Source organism: Macrobrachium nipponense, chromosome 26 (genome assembly GCF_015104395.2).
Source record: "Macrobrachium nipponense isolate FS-2020 chromosome 26, ASM1510439v2, whole genome shotgun sequence".
NCBI lineage: Eukaryota > Metazoa > Arthropoda > Malacostraca > Decapoda > Palaemonidae > Macrobrachium > Macrobrachium nipponense.
This window is the reverse complement of record NC_087215.1, coordinates 73,903,631-73,921,819: the sequence shown is the minus strand read 5'-3', so window position 1 is coordinate 73,921,819 and position 18,189 is coordinate 73,903,631. Positions and strand designations below refer to the sequence as shown.

General features: G+C 36.5%; 2 protein-coding genes across 2 annotated transcripts in view; one reads left to right on the top strand and one right to left on the bottom strand.

Moving 5' to 3' along the window:
- Positions 1-18,189, top strand: part of LOC135200429 (glutaminase liver isoform, mitochondrial-like) — a gene marked incomplete in the record, with an annotated part of 185,304 nt that overhangs the window by 103,669 nt on the left and 63,446 nt on the right. Inside the window, 4 exon segments of the mRNA XM_064229065.1 lie at positions 3,122-3,249; positions 3,707-3,822; positions 5,355-5,476; positions 6,637-6,795. Coding sequence (XP_064085135.1) covers positions 3,122-3,249; positions 3,707-3,822; positions 5,355-5,476; positions 6,637-6,795 — 525 coding nt within the window.
- Positions 8,754-18,189, bottom strand: part of LOC135200430 (troponin C, isoallergen Bla g 6.0201-like) — a 41,748-nt gene continuing 32,312 nt past the window's right edge. The window contains 6 exon segments of the mRNA XM_064229066.1: positions 8,754-8,952; positions 10,476-10,607; positions 13,199-13,318; positions 14,659-14,767; positions 14,769-14,803; positions 17,571-17,613. Of these exon segments, the coding sequence (XP_064085136.1) occupies positions 8,927-8,952; positions 10,476-10,607; positions 13,199-13,318; positions 14,659-14,767; positions 14,769-14,803; positions 17,571-17,613 (465 nt within the window). The 3' untranslated portion in view covers positions 8,754-8,926.

Sequence of the window (18,189 nt, the reverse complement as noted above, 5' to 3'; positions counted from 1 at the left end):
GTTCTGTCGCGCGAATTCGCTTCGTGCTGTTTTGTAGCATATTTTCCCTCTTACCTTCTGTTCTTTCAGACGAACACCATATTCGACTTGTTCCATAGGAATAGGAGTTTACCTAAATAATAATAATAATAATAATAATAATAATAATAATAATAATAATAATAATAATAATAATAATAATAATAATAGAGAAACAACTCTACTGTCACGTTTGAGTCCAAATATATTAAGAAATAATAAACCTCTGCTCAGAGCCTTCGGGAATCTGTTCAAATTGTAAAGAGGACGAACAGCTGCATTAGGTCAGGGTAAATTTGGGAACAGCGCCTATGGCTATAATCGTTGTTCACTTGGGTCACCATGAGGTCAAAGTAAGTCAGAAAACTCCAGTGGTGACTATAGTCATCGGGGGACTATGGTCAGATCGTCAGAGAGCAGAATAAGCTAAATATAACGAAAAAAGTATATGCTGTATTCATACTTCATCATATCTCCATACTTTTTCTTCATTGCATTGTTGGATATGCACGTAAATATGTCAATATTTATAATTTCGTTAAAATATATATTGACATTTTATATTCCAATTTTTCTCTTCGCTTTTATTTTTACTATTATTCTCTTTGCTCTGTTTTGTAACTGTATCGAAAATATTTACAAGACATTCTCTCTGTCGTCGCAGCCAAAGGATATTTGTGGCTGCGTCTATATCATCTACAGATTTCCGACAGTGATGTTATGTAAACACGATCTGAAGGATCCTGGTATTATTAGAGACGTAGATAGGCGTCGTTAATAAGGCCATGTATTGTAATGGAAGAGATTCTTGGTTAGGTGCTCTTTCTGCTTACATTCACATCCAGTTGTTTAACCTCAAGATATACATAGCAGAGTAACTATTTGAGCTATACATAGCAGAGTAACTATCTGAGATATACATAGCAGAACAACCGACCGATCTCAGTGGAATCTCGCAGAGTGGTTGGCTATAGGCCTAGGAGTGTTTCCCCCAGATTTTGAGAGCTCTCCTCTCCCCCCCCCTCCCCCTCCCACCCCACACCGACGGTTTTCCAGTGTTCCAGTGTGCTGCTTGAAGACTTCGGCACTCCTGGTTGATTTCGAGTATGGAAGTGCTTCCAGAATGCATTCTATTCCTCCGTTTCTGAAATGGCTTGTGTTTTCATATATTTTGCATCTATGAAGTTGATATTGAGTGGTTTTTTCAATGATGGCTTTTTTAAGTGTTTGCTACGTGAAGCAGACTTTTTTTATATAATGACTTTAAGGGGGTTTATTTCCAACGGGACCATTCTTAATTATTTTCATACGCAGAGAAACATTTAAGTAAATAGGTTGCAGAAATTTTTTAATACTACGTCATATAGTGAATGGAACGAGGGTAGACATGACAGTGAGAAGAGACATGACTGAAAGTATACATGACAGTGAGAAGAGAAGTTACAGTAAGAGTAGACATGACATTAAGAATAGACATGACTGAAAGTATACATGACAGTGAAAGTAGACATGCCAGAGAGATGAGTCATTACAGTAGAGTAGACATGACAGTGAGAACAGACATGATAGTGAGAACAGACAGGACAGAGAGAACAGACATGACAGTGAGAACAGACATGACGGTGTATTCCTTCAATTTCTGGAAAATATAAAAAAAAACTTACCAAACTATGAACTCCTTTCCTTGTAAACATACATACATAATGATAGTATGCCAGGCATACATTCATACGAAATTTAGGCATATATTTCCATAGGCTGTATGCATCCGGTATGGAGGAGTAATGATAGTAGTTTATATCTGACAACGTCTCCAAAGGTTGCGAGAGAGAGAGAGAGATTGATGGAAGAATAAATGGGAGTGGTTAAATGGCGGTCGGAAGCGGGTGTCTGTTGTGGCGCTCTGTTGTGTAGTATATCAGTGGGAGTTTGTTACGAGAGTCGAAATCTGTAAGGCGTTCGGTGAAGGCATAGAGTTGGTTTTGGCAGCAGTCTTGTCCGTTGATGGCCAGTTGATGTGGTGTTTGATTGATTTTGGTGTTGTAAAGTTGTTGTGCGTGTGTCTGCCTAGTTGTGGTGAAGCTGAAAAGGTTGGTCATTTTGTGTTTGGTTATCGGTGGTGGTTGTGTCTCGGCTAGCCTATGGCCTATCCAGCGGACAGTACAGCCTATAGCCCGGAGTATCTGGAGTTGGGTAAGTACATGTGTTTGTGTTTTTTTTATTGTGTGTGTAGGTATGGGTCAATTGTCCTGCTGTATTCTGTAGTGTAAAGAGGAAAGTGGGATTGAGGGGGAGTTTGGTAGCCAGGTAGATTAAGATTATGTTGGGGGGGGGGGGGGGGGGGGGGGGGGGGGTGGTGGGGGGGGGGGGGTGGGGGGGGGGGGGGGGGGGGGGGGGAGGGGGGGGGGGGGGGGGGGGGGGTGGGGGGTGGGGGGGGGGGTGGGGGGGGGGGGGGATTTGCCGCTTTGCTTTTATAAAAGCTTATCTATCCCGCCTCACCGGGGTCAAATCTGTGGCCCTAGGATTCTGATATAATTACAGTTAAACGCAAACTCATGCCTTTTATCTGGGAGGCATAGATTTCTACACGTGTCTATATCTCATTTTAAATCTATAATTGTATTTATATTTCTGTAATTGTTTACTATAGTAGATTCTCATCAAACGTGTATTTGATGTCTTGGAAAGTCCCTTACGACGCTCCTGATTGGCTGTTGACAAGCCGCTCACAGGGCTAGAAACTCTCAGTCTCTCGAGAGAGTTCACATGGGTAGGATCTATGTTCCACCTCTCCTGAAGTATACTTCTTTCAGGAGAGGTGGAACATACATCTTGCCTGTATGAACTCTCGAGAGAGACTGGGAGTTTCCAGCCCTGTAACTGGCTTATCAGCAGCCAATCAGGAGCGTCGAAAGGGACCGGCCTAGACATCAGATGCACGGTTGATGTGAATCTACTATAGTAGACATGCAGACTTAAGTGAATTCTTTGCCTTGTATCATGGAGGTAAACATGCTTACACTAAAAGACTCTCTCATTGTAAATCTACATTTGTAGTTATATTTCTGTCATTCTCTCGACTGTATGACCTTCTTGCCGGCAGGTCGCTTCCTACATTCCCCAACTGACGAGGTTCAGCCCTGACCACTGTGGCGTATCCGTTTGCTCAGTGGACGGGCAGAGGTATTCCATCGGGGACACCGACGTCAATTTCACCATGCAGTCCTGTAGGTGAGTTCACTGTCTTCCTTAGTTAAATGAGTTCGCTCTTTTATAATTGAGTGGGTTCATTGTCTTCCCTAGTTAGGTGAGTTCACTGTCTTCCTTAGTTTAATGAGTTCACTCTTTTGTCTTCCTTAGTTAAATGAGTTCACTCTTTTATAATTAAGTGAGTTCATTGTCTTCGTTAGGTAGGCGAGTTCACTGTCTTTTATAGTCAAGTGGGTTCACTGTCTTTTGTAGTTAGGTGAGTTCACTGTTTCCCTAGTTAGGTGACCTCACTGTCTTCCTTAGTTAGGTGAGTCCACGTTTTCCTTAGTTAAGTGAGTTCACTGTCTTCCTAAGGAAGGTGAGTTCACTGTCTTCCGCAGTTAAATGAGTTCACTGTCTTCCTTTGTTAGGTGAGTTCACTGTTCCGAAAAGTACAAGTGTATCTTGCGATAACTAAGACCAATCTCTTAATTTTCAGTAAACCAATCACCTACGGGATTGCCCTGAACGAGCTCGGTAATGAGATGGTCCACAAGTATGTCGGTACTGAACCCAGCGGTAGGATGTTCAACGCTATCGTCCTGGATTACAATGGTCAGTATCGAAGAGAAAAGGCTTTGGATTTGACAAAAAAGAAGAAGAAGAAGAAAAGAGCCTTTAGCCTTTATATAAATCTCCATAGTCTTGTCTCTCATTGTCTGAGGTGATTCCTGATTAATCAGAATGGCAGATCATTTCAAGCATCTTAATTCATCTTGGTCTGAAGTGAAAAACTTTGAATCTTTCAAAAATATCTGTATATTTTATAGTCTTGTCTCTCGTCGTCATTTATCTAGGTTTTGTGCTCTTTGTCTTATGATTATAATTACAAATCTCATGATCTTCTCTCCAATCTACCAAGGTATTTCCCTCAAGCTATTTCAAATCTCTCTCGACAGTTTATTTTCACCAGTGAAGTTTGAAATTAAGCAGTGTTATCTGGCACTTTTGTTTAGTTCCCCAATATTGTCATCTTCTCTTCAATAAGCGCAGGTAAATCCACAAAAATGACCATCTTAGGCTGACGCTAATTTGCTTTCATGAGTTTTAAGAGCCTCGTAAGACGCCTGCATGTACACAAGTCTTGTGTTGCATTAACCTTTTTTCTCTTGGTCTTCTTGTGGTTTAGTTTGCTACAGCTTCATGGCTGTCAACAGGTGATTTTTATTTTATGCCTATCGAAGTATCGCATTATTATTATTATCATTATCATATTATTATTGTTATTATTATTCCGAAGACAAATCCCTATTCATATGGAACAAGCCCACCACAGGGGCCTTGGGACTGAAATTCAAGTTTGCAAAGAATGTGGCGTCCATTTGAAAGAAATAACAGAAGGTAACATTAAATACAGAAAGAAGAGATCAGTTTTTAGGAAAGAAAAGCAAAGATAGACTAATAAAAATAGATAACAATATAAGTAAATTAGTGAAACAAGGGTAATAGTGCATTGCATCTTCTCTTGTACTTTTGGGGTTCAAATCACAAAATTGCACTTTAATAATGTTTGTCTCGGTTGGTAAGAGTAAGTCATATTTCCTCATTAATGTTCTTTGTCATATTTTCTCAGCGAGGTCATTGCAGCCGCTTGCAGCCGCTTGCAAGCGAAACGTACATTCTACTTCATTGCTTTTAAGATCTCAGCATCTGAATGCCAAGATGTCCAACTTTCTGTCATTCCCTTTTTCTGATTTTAACAAACCTCCATTATTCGCTGGAACCGATGAATCACCTCGTTCCGTCTATGATTTAATTCCAGGAAATTTATTTGACTGGGAGGCAGATCATGGCAATAATTCGTCTTTATTTTCCTTCTAGATGAACCGCACAAACCCCAGTCATTCATCTTCATTTTTCTTCCAGATAAACCGCACAGTCCCAGTAGTTCATCTTTCCTTTCCTTCCAGATAAACCACATAATCCCAGTAATTCATCTTCATTTTCCCCCCAGATAAACCACACAATCCATCCAGAAAAACCACACATCCCCCAATAATTCATCACCATTTTTCTTCCAGGTAAACCCCACAATCCTTCCAGATAAACCCCACAACCACAGTAACACGTCTGTCCTTCCTTTCCAGATAAACCACACAATCCTTTGGTCAACGCGGGATCCATTCTCGTCAATGGTTTGCTTCAGTCGCTCGTTAAATCCGAGATGTCGTCCTCGGAGAAATTCGACTTCGTCCAGCAGTATTTCAAGGTGGGACTCTCTCTCTCTCTCTCTCTCTCTCTCTCTCTCCTCTCTCTCTCTCTCTCTCTCTCTCTCTCTCTCTGATGCTTATTCCAAAACGTTGCGACGTATGCTTACTTGCAGTAAACAGACAAGGCTTGTTGCAAGTATCAGCAGAGGCTTTGCATATTCGACAGACAGGTGAAAGAACTTCCCATCTTGTCATATTTTCTTGAATGCTGATCTTCATTCTCAGTTATTCTCTCGTGCTGGGAACTTTCACCTTTGCTGCGTTTGTATTCAAGTTTATTCCTGAAGAGCTGTGCACATTTTTGCACTTATTCATATAATGGTCAGTATATTTTCATTACTAGTCAGTCAATAATGATTGCATAACATTTTGTGTGTTCTCTGGGTATAGATATGTTTGAATACAGTGGCGAACCAGTGCAGGTGGTTACTTACTAGGTATGGACACGTCAGCGACAGTTTTATTATTTTTTTTTTTGCTTGTACCCTCCCCTGATTATGGAGAAGGCCTGTTGACCAGAAGCACATAGACACTTGTGTGTGTGTATATATATATATATATATATATATATATATATATGACTATATATAGATAATATATATATATATATATATAGATATATCTATTATAGATTATTATAGATCTATATATAATATATAGATATATATATAGATATCATATATATATATATGATATAATATATATCGATATTCTATATATATATAGATATATATATCTATATCTATACATATATTATATAGATATATATATATATATATATATATATATATATATATATACATATATACACATACATACTAAACCTAACGCCTAACCAGCCTCAAAAATCACCACTCTCACTTCTTGTCTGACCAAACACGATTTTGAATTACAGCCTAACCAAACACTAAGCATAATACATCATAACTTCAAAAGAACTTTTTCCTTCCAGCCTTACTAAAGATGGCTCTTAATTTCCAGCCTAACAAGCATAATTCTTATTTCTCGTCTAAACAAAAACGATTTCGCATTAACAGCCTAACCAAACGCTACGCATGATACAGCGTAACTTGGAAGAACTTTCTTTCCAGCCTGACCACAAACGATTATTTTTAGAGCCTAACTAAAACCCTTCCTCCACCTCCTCCTCCTCCGACAGCGCCTGGCGGGAGGCGAATACGTGGGCTTCAGCAACGGCACCTTCTTGTCGGAGAAGGAGAACGCAGACAGGAATTACTCCCTGGGCTACTACATGAGAGAGAACAAGTGCTTTCCCGAAAACTGCGACCTTATGGCTTCCTTAGATTTGTATTTCCAGGTAAGTGAAGTCCGTTTCATTCGTGTCTCGAGGTAAGGGATGCCTGATTCATTTCTGTTTCGAGGTCATTGATGCCTGTTTTATTTGTGTTTCAATGTAATTGATGCCTTTTTCATTTGTGTTTCTAGGTAAGGGATACCCATTTTATTTGTGTTTCGAGGTAAATGATTCCTGGTTCATTTGTGTTTCGAAGTAATTGATGCCTATTTCATTTGTGTTTCGAGGTAAATGATTCCTGGTTCACATGGGTTTCGAGGTAATTGATTATGTTTTATTTGTGTTTCAAGGTCAGGAATGCCCATTTCATTTGTGTTTCGAAGTAATTGATACCTCTTTCATTTGTTTCGATGGTAAGTTTAAAAACATACTACTAACGTATCAAAATATACTACGGCCGGAGGTTTAAGTAGTGAAACGTGGGTGGCAATGTCCGTAGAGTTTTTACATACCTATTTTCTCTGAGTGTTCCTTTCTGGCGAACTGCAGTTGTATTTATAGTTTTTTTTTTTTTTTTTTTTTTTTTTTTTTTTTTTTTTTTTTTGTTTTTTTTTTTTTTTTTTTTTTTTTTTTTTTTTTTTTTAGCCAATGTAATATGCTTTCAATGAAAATAACGAAAAGGGACTTGATATATTTAGAATATTTATAATTTAAACCCTTTTTCCCGAGAATTGTTAAGAGAATTAACACCAAGGAAATAAATGCTTCGAGACGGTTTGAATGAAAAGGAAATGTCTAGTTGATTTGATGATAATTTTTAAGGGTCTGCATATGTATGTTATGGTATATATATATATATATATATATATATATATATATATATAAAGCATATATATATATGTATATGTGTGTGTATGTGTTTGTGTCTGCATATATATTTGTATACATGTATGCATGCATATTTGAATACAACTACGAGCCTTCAAATACACAAATATTCCTATTATATCTTCAGCAAAGTCAACTATTTGTAAGATTCATTCCATACTTCATCCAGTTTCTCCTAAACTAAGAAGGACAACGAAAATAAGAGTAATTATATTTTCGTATTTTTATTACAAGATTGTGACACTTCATTTTCCGGAAAAGGGGCAAAACTTAAGCCTATTTCTAAGAGGCGTACACAGAAGGGGGGAAGGGGGAGGGGATAAGAGATGTGGCAACACCGCGCGGACTTGTAGGAGAGAAAGGACAGAGAGACAATAGGCCTATGTGCACACTTACCGTCAGTTGTTTTTTTTCACATTCCTATTAAATATTAATGATTACTCGACTACGGCGCTTAGCAAAATAAAATCATACGTACGAGCCAACGCAACTTAAAGTTAGGTGTGTATCAAAAATTATAAAATATTAAAATCACAGAATGTCTCGCGGACTCCTTCTATATTGATGCTTGAAAAGTGAGAGAAGACGAAGGTTGCAATGCGTCTTGGAAGTTTGTTGTCGTGTGTGTGTGTATCTGTGGGTGGGCCTTATCTGGATGGCTAAGAGAGAATACTAGAAGTCTTGTATAGAGCTGAAAAAATGGTCGATCGCTTTCCTATCTCCTAGACTTTGCCTCTTTGCAATGAATGAATGAATTTCCATTTTTGAATATTCAAGACGTGGCTTAATTCACATTGGAACCTGTTTCTGTTTTTTATACTGAGGCTTACCAAGAGGAGCCTAAAATTGAGAAGAAAAGAGCCTTTTTGATTTGAAAACGATACATAATCTTGATAGGCAATTATATATAGTATAATATAGATATATATATATATATATATATATATATATATATATACTATATATATATATATATATATTATATATATACATCAATATAGTCCACAGGAGAAAAAAGAATAAAAGACTCTCTTGTGGACTATATTGACAAATCTCATTTTCGTGTTATGAAGATTATATATAATATCTATATATATAATATATATATATATATATATATATATATATGTATGTATGTATGTATAAAGAGAGAGAGAGAGAGAGAGAGAGAGAGAGAGAGACACTTGTGTGTTTAGAGAACAACATGTCTTGTGGTCAGTCTTGTCTCTCGAGTTGCATAACAGACGTTTATTGCAGCCTTCAACCTCCTTGTTCTTCTTCTTTCTTTTCTTTCGTCTTCTTCTTCTTAGCCCGTCATCATATCCATGAATTCTGCAAAAGGAAAACGAGCATTGACAGTGATGCACCATGAAACTCATTCATAATAACGATAATGATGTATAATTATGATGCGTGTAAAGATTATCCTCCTGCACGCTAACTATTCTCACTGGGTGGATGATGTGATTATCGTGCCCTGGCAGCCTGCTGGCGTTCTCCAGGGTACGGTATTGTTACCTTCAGACGCGTTTGGCTCTTTTATTATCGTGAATTATGACTCGTATGCCCGCTTTTTTTTCCTTCCCCTCCTTTCTTTACTTTTGTTATTCGAGTCCGGGCTACACAAGGATACTAAGTCTTGGTTGCATACATATTAGTATCTGTATTTTAGAATATTTTCCATTGTCGTATGCAGTAGCTGTCCCGTACAAGAATTTTCCTTGATTACTTTCAATTCATATGAGACAATGACTAAATTGAAGTTAGGAGAAATAGATGGAAAACTTTGGACTATGGTTGCTTGAGAATTTGTGGCCATCATATGCAAGGGATCTTTTCTAAATATACCTGCACAGACTTACTATTCTTATTATCATTACTGTTTTGTTACAAGGTATGGCAGCATCAGTGGAACTGATTTTATATATGGTCTTTTCAATTCTTCTTATTATTCTCCTCTCATCAGGGCTGATATTTGCAAACACTTAAAAAACGCCACTTTTAGTTATTTTTAGAAGACTATTTCCTTAACCAGAGTATGAACACTCGGTCCCAGCTTATTAGCAAAATATCAAGCCCCATGATTGCGAAGAGAAGAATAAAGATGGAATTGAAAAGACCACATATAAAATCAATTCATGTTTGAGAGAGGGTCTCCTACCTTCATATATTATTATTATTATTTATACTTATTATTATTATTATTATTATTTTATTATTATTATTATTATTATTATTATTATATTATTATATTATTATTATTAAGAAGATGAACCCTATTCATATGAAAAAAAACCCACATGGGATACTGACTTGAAACCCAAGGATGTAACAGAAGATAACGGGAAATACAAAGAGAGATCAGTTATTAGACGAAACAGAAGATTGAATATTTAATAACTAAATGGAAAAAAATATAAGCGAATTATTAAAGTCCATGGGGTAGTAATGCATATCATCTTCGCTTGAACTAATGAAGTTTCTAAAACATTTTGGTATTTAGAAGAAGTTTCTAAAAGATTTTGGTATTTTGAAGAAGTTTCTAAAACATTTTGGTATTTTGAAGAATTTTCTAAAACATTTTGGTATTTTGAAGAAGTTTCTAAAACATTTTGGTAGTTTGAAGAATTTTCTGAAACATTTTGGTATTTTGAAGAAGTTTCTTAAACATTTTGGTATTTTGAAGAATTTTCTAAAACATTTTGGTATTTTGAAGAAGCTTCTAAAACATTTTGGTATTTTGAAGAAGCTTCTAAAACATTTTGGTATTTTGAAGAAGCTTCTAAAACATTTTGGTATTTTGAAGAAGCTTCTAAAACATTTTGGCATTTTGAAAGCCACGAGTGAGTACGTACCATCGAAGTCCACAGTTCCGGAGCCGTCCTGATCAATCTCGTCTATGATTCCGTCCAGCTCTTCGTCAGTTAGTTTGTCGTCCAATTCGTGCAAAATCTCTCTTAAAACTCCAGTTGGAATGAAGCCCTGACCTGTTAGAGGAAATTCTCAGTCAGTTAAAGATTCTCGTTGAGAGGGAAGATTGACCTGTTAGTGGAGAATCTCAGTCAGTTAAGGATTAATATTGAGAAGGAAGATTGACAATTAAAGATTCCTATTGAGAGAGAAGGCTGACCTGTTAAAGGAGATTCCCAGTCAGATAAAGATTCCTATTGAGAGGGAAGGCTGACCTGTTAAAGGAGATTCCCAGTCAGATAAAGATTCCTATTGAGACGTAAGACTGGCCTGTTAATTCCCTGTCAGTTAAAGATTGTCGGAGTAAAGACAGACAATCAAGTCAATTTAAACTTGGAAGTTTCGAGGTCTTTCTAATAAGATATTTTTGACTCATTTGATTTTGTTTGGGGGGTGGTTAAGGGGGTTGGGGGGGATGAAGATGAACGTAGTACCCGGAAAGTTGAGCTGTCAAGGTTATTGAGATGTTGTGCAGCATTTTGCAGGCCTGGAAATTTCCGCAAACTCCTTTAGGAACGGTCCAGGAATGGGACTTAGTTCAGTAGCCTTACCGACTCTTTAGAGATGAAAGATCCTTACAGTCCTTCTAGTCAATGTCAGGATGGCATAGAGATGGGGGGTTGGGGGAGGGTTGCGTAGGGAGCTCAAAACCACTGAATTGCTGGTAAAGAAGTTGGATGAAAATTGGGAGCCAGTAAGTGTAGCCTCTTCACAGACATCTACCAAGATGGAAAAAGTGTGGAAGTTGCTTTTGGGGAAATGGATGACAACATTATAAAAGTTCTTTAAGGTCCACAATAATATACTGATGGTAGCAGCAGTAGTAAAATTTCATAAAACTATATACAAGCTTGCGAACTCTACCCTGTGTGTTCATCTCCAGTCGAGTAGGGTTCGAAAGCTTTTATATAGTTTTATAAAATTTTACTACTGCTGCCATCAGTATATTTTTGTGGACCCTAAAGAACATTACTTGTGCCCTCGTAATTGAGATTTTTACCAAATATTATTAGTACTTGATAAGCTTTTTGTTCTTTTTGGTATCTGAAGAAATCAGGATATCGGATACTACTTCTTCGTATGAGAAAGCTTCATTGGAGTGTGAAAGCACAGCATTTTCTAACAGATGCAAATGAATTGTGAGTTGTGGCAAAAGGAGAAGCTGGGAATCATTCAAGTTTTTGTAAATTTTAAAACTAGAGGAAGATAATTCGTATTAACAATTGGGAGCATCTGTCTCAAAAAATAAAAACCGACTTTTGGCAAGGGTTAAGCAAAGCTGCCACTTTGTGAAGAAGCTTTTCGGGAGAAACGACTACAAAAGCCACTGTAATGAGGCTGTGATCAGAGGTCCCTCAAGGGGAACAGTTTTCGTAGATTAGATTCGAATGGTTTTAGGCAAAGAACAGACTAAGGATGTCACATTCTTTAACTTGACGATCAGGAAACGTGAGTTAGGCACTTGATATGTTTATTCTCACTAATAACAAGATTAGGGCCTCTCTGCTTCACTTCGCTGTTGTTAAAATGCAGTTACTCTCTGTGGTTTATAACGAGGTCTCTAGTTCAGAAAACCTCAGCACGTTGGACAAAAGATAGATGTGGAGGGAAAGTAAGTTTGCAGGATTAGATGAGCGAAACAAAATCAGAAAATAATAGTAAAAGCTGAGGAGAGCATTTTGAGAAAGAAATACACTGTGTGAGGTTCATACTCTGTGAATTTTGTCATAGAATATCGATGATACTGGGTTTAGATCCTGCCTTTGAAGCGAAAACCAAGCTTGATGTCAGTGCACCTCACATGGTGCAATGTAGGCGTTACTTAAGGTTCTCTGCAGAGTCCCTTCGAAGGCCCTTAGCTGCAACCCCTGTCATTCCTTTGACTATACCTCCGTCCATAGTCTCTTTCATCTTACTTTCCAGAACACTCTCCTAACAATTGTTTCCTAGCGCAGATGCAAAATGTTTTCCTCCTGTTACGCCTTTCAAACTTTTTTTTACTCTCAATTTACCTTTCATTGCTGAATGACCTGATCATAGGTCCCAGCGCTTGGCCTAAATTTGATATTCTGTGCTGTTCTATTCCATGGGTAGCTACATATATATATATAACATAACCTAACCTTAAACTAAACTAATCCAACCTAACCCAACCTAACCTAACCTAACCTAACCTAACCCAACCCAACCCAACCATAACCTAACCTAACCTAACCTAACCTAACCTAGTCTAACCGTAATCTAACCTAACCTAACCAAACCCAACCTGACATAGCCTAACCTAACCTGTTCCAACCTGACATAACCTAACCTAACCCAACCCAACCTAACGTAACCTTAATCTAACCTAACCTAACCTAACCGAACCTAACCTTAACCTAACCTACTTCAACTTAACCCTACCGAACCTAATCCAACCTAACCTTAGCCTCACATAAACCAACGTAACCCAACCTAGCCTAACCCAACTTAACCTAACCTAGCCTAACCCAGCCTAACTTAACCTAAGCTATGTTGCAGCGCTGAGAAAATCATGTTAGATTTAGGCTTTAAGATGATAGTGTAAATCAACCAAATAAAATGATCGAGAAACGGTTGTTCCACCTACCTTCCTTATCGTATAATCTGAAAGCCTCGTACAACTCTTTCTTGAGTTCCTCTTCGTCTTCCTCATTCATGAATTTTGCCGCCAGCAGACAGAATTCGTTGAATTCTAATTCCCCCGACCCTGCGGAAATTGTTATAGTTAATTATGTATTTTTAAAAATATGCTTAAATAATTTTATTTCTTTTAATTTCTCTGTAGTGTATGTCTAGATATTTATGCATGTTGAATCCTGTGATTATTATTATTAGTATCATTATTATTAAGAAATCCTCATAGTAGAACGAGTCTTCAAATAGAGAAACAAATCCAGTTATGTAAATGTACATACATTTAAATTTAAAACTTTAAGGATAACTTTCGGGAACCGAATAGATTCCAGAAAGCTATCCTTAAAGTTTTAAATTTAAATATATGTACATTTACATAACTGTGGATTTATTTCTCTATTATTACTATTATTATTATTATTATTATTATTATTATTATTATTATTATTATATTATTATTATTATTATTATTATTATTACTCAGGAGATGAATCCTATTCATGTAGAACAATCCCACCAAAGGGGCCACTGACTTTAAATTCAAGCTTCCAAATATTATATTATTATTATTATTATTATTATTATTATTATTATTATTATTATTATTATTATTATTATTATTATTATAGTGCTCACTAGGAGGTAATAGAAAGTAAAAGGAAATACAGAGAGAAGAGATCTCGCTAATTAGAAATAAAAAAACAAATGGATAATTAATGGATAGATAAAAATGTATTAAACCACTGGATTTTTAAATGTGACCAAAGTTTTCTACACACTTAATAAAAGTCGTTATATCCCACTGAATTCCTTTTGTCGAAGCCATGTTATGAAATGGGTTCGATAAAGGGGTATATCTTTTTATAATATGTTTATTGATTAAATTTTTTTTTTATTTTTGAATAAGTGGTATCTCGTGTTTCCTTTTTCTAATGAACACCTAAATATTCTTTTCGAATTTGGAATTTTAAAGTCAGTGGGTCCTGTGGTGGGCTTGTTCCATATGAATAGGTTACTACTACTACTACTACTACTACTACTACTACTACTAATCTTTGGAGGCTTGAATTTCAAGTCACCATCTTCTGAATAATAATAATAATAATAATAATAATAATAATAATAATAATAATAATATGATTTGTAAGCTTGAATTTTAAGTCTGTGGCTCCTTTGATGGGGTTGTTCCATATGAATAGAGTTCGTCTTCTTTACAATAACTAATAATAATAATATAATAATAATAATAATAATAATAATAATAATAATAATAATAATAAAGATAATAATAATGATAATTGTTTTAAGCAAACATTCAATTTTTTATATCCAATTCCTATATGAATTTATATAACATCTCACATCTCGGAAGAAGCTAATATTTAGTACAGACAGAGACGACTTTGTACGAACCATCTACATCCACTTCCTCTATAATCTGGTTTAGGATTTGTCTGTTGTAGGATTGCCCCATCATCTTCAGGATGGTTCCTACGATGTCGGTCGAAATGGCTCCCTTTTTTCTTCGAGTCGAAGCTGTCGAAGGCCCTCTTCAGAACTGCAAATAATAATAATAATAATAATAATAATAATAATAATAATAATAATAAATAATCTTTGATAAAGACCTTTTTCGCAAATACTGTTAAAGAGGGTCCTTTACCAAGATTTTAATAATAATAATAATAATAATAATAATAATAATAATAATAATAATAATAATAATAATAATAATAATAATAATAATAATAATAATAATAATACCATCAGCTTCCTCAAAAATACAATGCGCAACTGGAATACAATACTTACAAGCTCTGGAAAAAGACTAGCAGAGGTTAATATCGGAGAGGGATCTTCCAGGGCGACTCACTGTCCCCACTACTCTTCGTAGTAGCCATGATTCCCATGACAAAAGTACTACAGAAGATGGATGCCGGGTACCAACTCAAGAAAAGAGGCAACAAATCAACCATCTGATGTTCATGGACGACATCAAGCTGTATGGTAAGAGCATCAAGGAAATAGATACCTTAATCCAGACTGTAAGGATTGTATCTGGGGACATCAGGATGGAGTTTGGAATAGAAAAATGCGCCTTAGTCAACATACAAAAAGGCAAAGTAACGAGAACTGAAGGGATAAAGCTACCAGATGGGAGCAACATCAAACACATAGATGAGACAGGATACAAATACCTGGGAATAATGGAAGGAGGAGATATAAAACACCAAGAGATGAAGGACACGATCAGGAAAGAATATATGCAGAGACTCAAGGCGATACTCAAGTCAAAACTCAACGCCGGAAATATGATAAAAGCCATAAACACATGGGCAGTGCCAGTAATCAGATACAGCGCAGGAATAGTGGAATGGACGAAGGCAGAACTCCGCAGCATAGATCAGAAAAACCAGAAACAAATGACAATACACAAAGCACTACACCCAAGAGCAAATACGGACAGACTATACATAACACGAAAGGAAGGAGGGAGAGGACTACTAAGTTATAGAGGACCTGCGTCAACATCGAAAACAGAGCACTGGGGCAATATCTGAAAACCAGTGAAGACGAGTGGCTAAAGAGTGCAGGGGAAGAAGGACTAATAAAAGTAGACGAAGACCCAGAAATATACAGAGACAGGAGAAAGACAGAAAGAACAGAGGACTGGCACAACAAACCAATGCACGGACAATACATGAGACAGACTAAAGAACTAGCCAGCGATGACAATTGGCAATGGCTACAGAGGGGAGAGCTAAAGAAGGAAACTGAAGGAATGATAACAAAGCGGCACAAGATCAGGCCCTAAGAACCAGATATGTTCAAAGTATGATAGACGGAAATAACATCTCTCCCATATGTAGGAGGTGCAATACGAAAAATGAAACCATAAACCACATAGCAAGTGAATGCCCGGCACTTGCACAGAACCAGTACAAAAAGAGGCATGATTCAGTGGCAAAAGCCCTCCACTGGAGCCTGTGCAAGAAACATCAGCTACCTTGCAGTAATAAGTGGTACGAGCACCAACCTGAGGGAGTGATAGAAAACGATCAGGCAAAGATCCTCTGGGACTATGGTATCAGAACGGATAGGGTGATACGTGCAAACAGACCAGACGTGACGTTGATTGACAAAGTCAAGAAGAAAGTATCACTCATTGATGTCGCAATACCATGGGACACCAGAGTTGAAGAGAAAGAGAGGGAAAAAATGGATAAGTATCAAGATCTGAAAATAGAAATAAGAAGGATATGGGATATGCCAGTGGAAATCGTACCCATAATCATAGGAGCACTAGGCACGATCCAAGATCCCTGAAAAGGAATCTAGAAAAACTAGAGGCTGAAGTAGCTCCGGGCCTCATGCAGAAGAGTGTGATCCTAGAAACGGCACACATAGTAAGAAAAGTGATGGACTCCTAAGGAGGCAGGATGCAACCCGGAACCCCACACTATAAATACCACCCAGTCGAATTGGAGGACTGTGATAGAGCAAAAACAAAAAAAAAAAAAAAAAAAAAAAAAAAATAATAATAATAATTTTGGTAAAAGACCCTCTTTCAGGCAAATAATGTTAAAATAGCCCTTTACCAAGATATTAATATAATAATAATGTTAAGTGACTTACTCGAAGACAAAGGTAACATTCGTACAGGAAGTTAAAATTAACTGAATGATAATAACATGATCATAATAAAATCAGTGACCCTATCGCGTAGGGGGTTAGTACCGTCAGTGCAACCCCTGTCATTCCATATTAACTTTTTTCCATTATGCTATCCACCTTCTCCTAACAATTGTTTCATGGTGCAGCTGCTTCGCGGTAATTTTCCAGTTACACATTTCAAACCTACGTAAGTAAGTATATTTTAGTTTTCCCAGACCACTGAGCTGATTAACAGCTCTCCTAGGGCTGGCCCGAAGGATGAGATATTTTGACGTGGCTAGGAACCAATTGGTTACCTAGCAACGGGACCTACAGCATATTGTGGGATCCGAACCATAATTATATCGACCAATCAATTTCCATCACCAGAAATAAATTCCTCTGATTCCGCGTTGGCCGAGGCGGGAATCGAACTTTGTCAAACCTACGTTCCCTCAATTTCCGATTCAACACTGAATGACATCATAGGTCTCAGCGCTTCCCCTTTGGTCTAAACTTTATATATTCCATTCCAGTCCTGTCATATGTGTGGATAATTTGAAGGCGAGACGTTTTGTAGACAGTCTCTGGAGAGGTCAAGGTTCCATGAAGGAAAGGTAATACTAATTAAGGATTTTCCATTTTGGCGTCAAAGAACAGGAATGACTTACTGGCCATTTGCTCTGGGTCTATAGGGGGCATCTCAGCTTCCTCCTGTGGGAGAATCAGAAAATAGCTTTTATTATTATTGTCGTGGTTGAAGGTTATAATATTTTTCACTCCTTTTAGTCATATTGGCAGCATAGACATAAACTCTCATCTCATATACTATAAACATGTATGTATATATAGTATATATATGTATATACATGTAATATATGCAGTGTATATATATGTATATATATCTATATATATAAAGGTATATATATAATATATATATATATATATATATATATATATATATATATATATATATATATATACATATGAATGCATACATATATCTTTATATATATATATATATATATATATATATATATATAGATGTACATAATACTTATATCTCACAATCCTAACTTTAATAGACTGATAGTGAAGTACGTAATATATAGATTTTTTTTAAACTGGAGAAAGTAATAAAAAAAAAAGTTCATATCCAGCAAAAATTTGGAACAAATTTTAAGCCCTGAGATATAATTTGATGAATGGCAAAGGAAACTGAGTTTTAGTTTTATATAAAAAAAATTAAATTGTGAGAAGAAAAAGTCCAAACAAAGTTAAGTCCTAAAA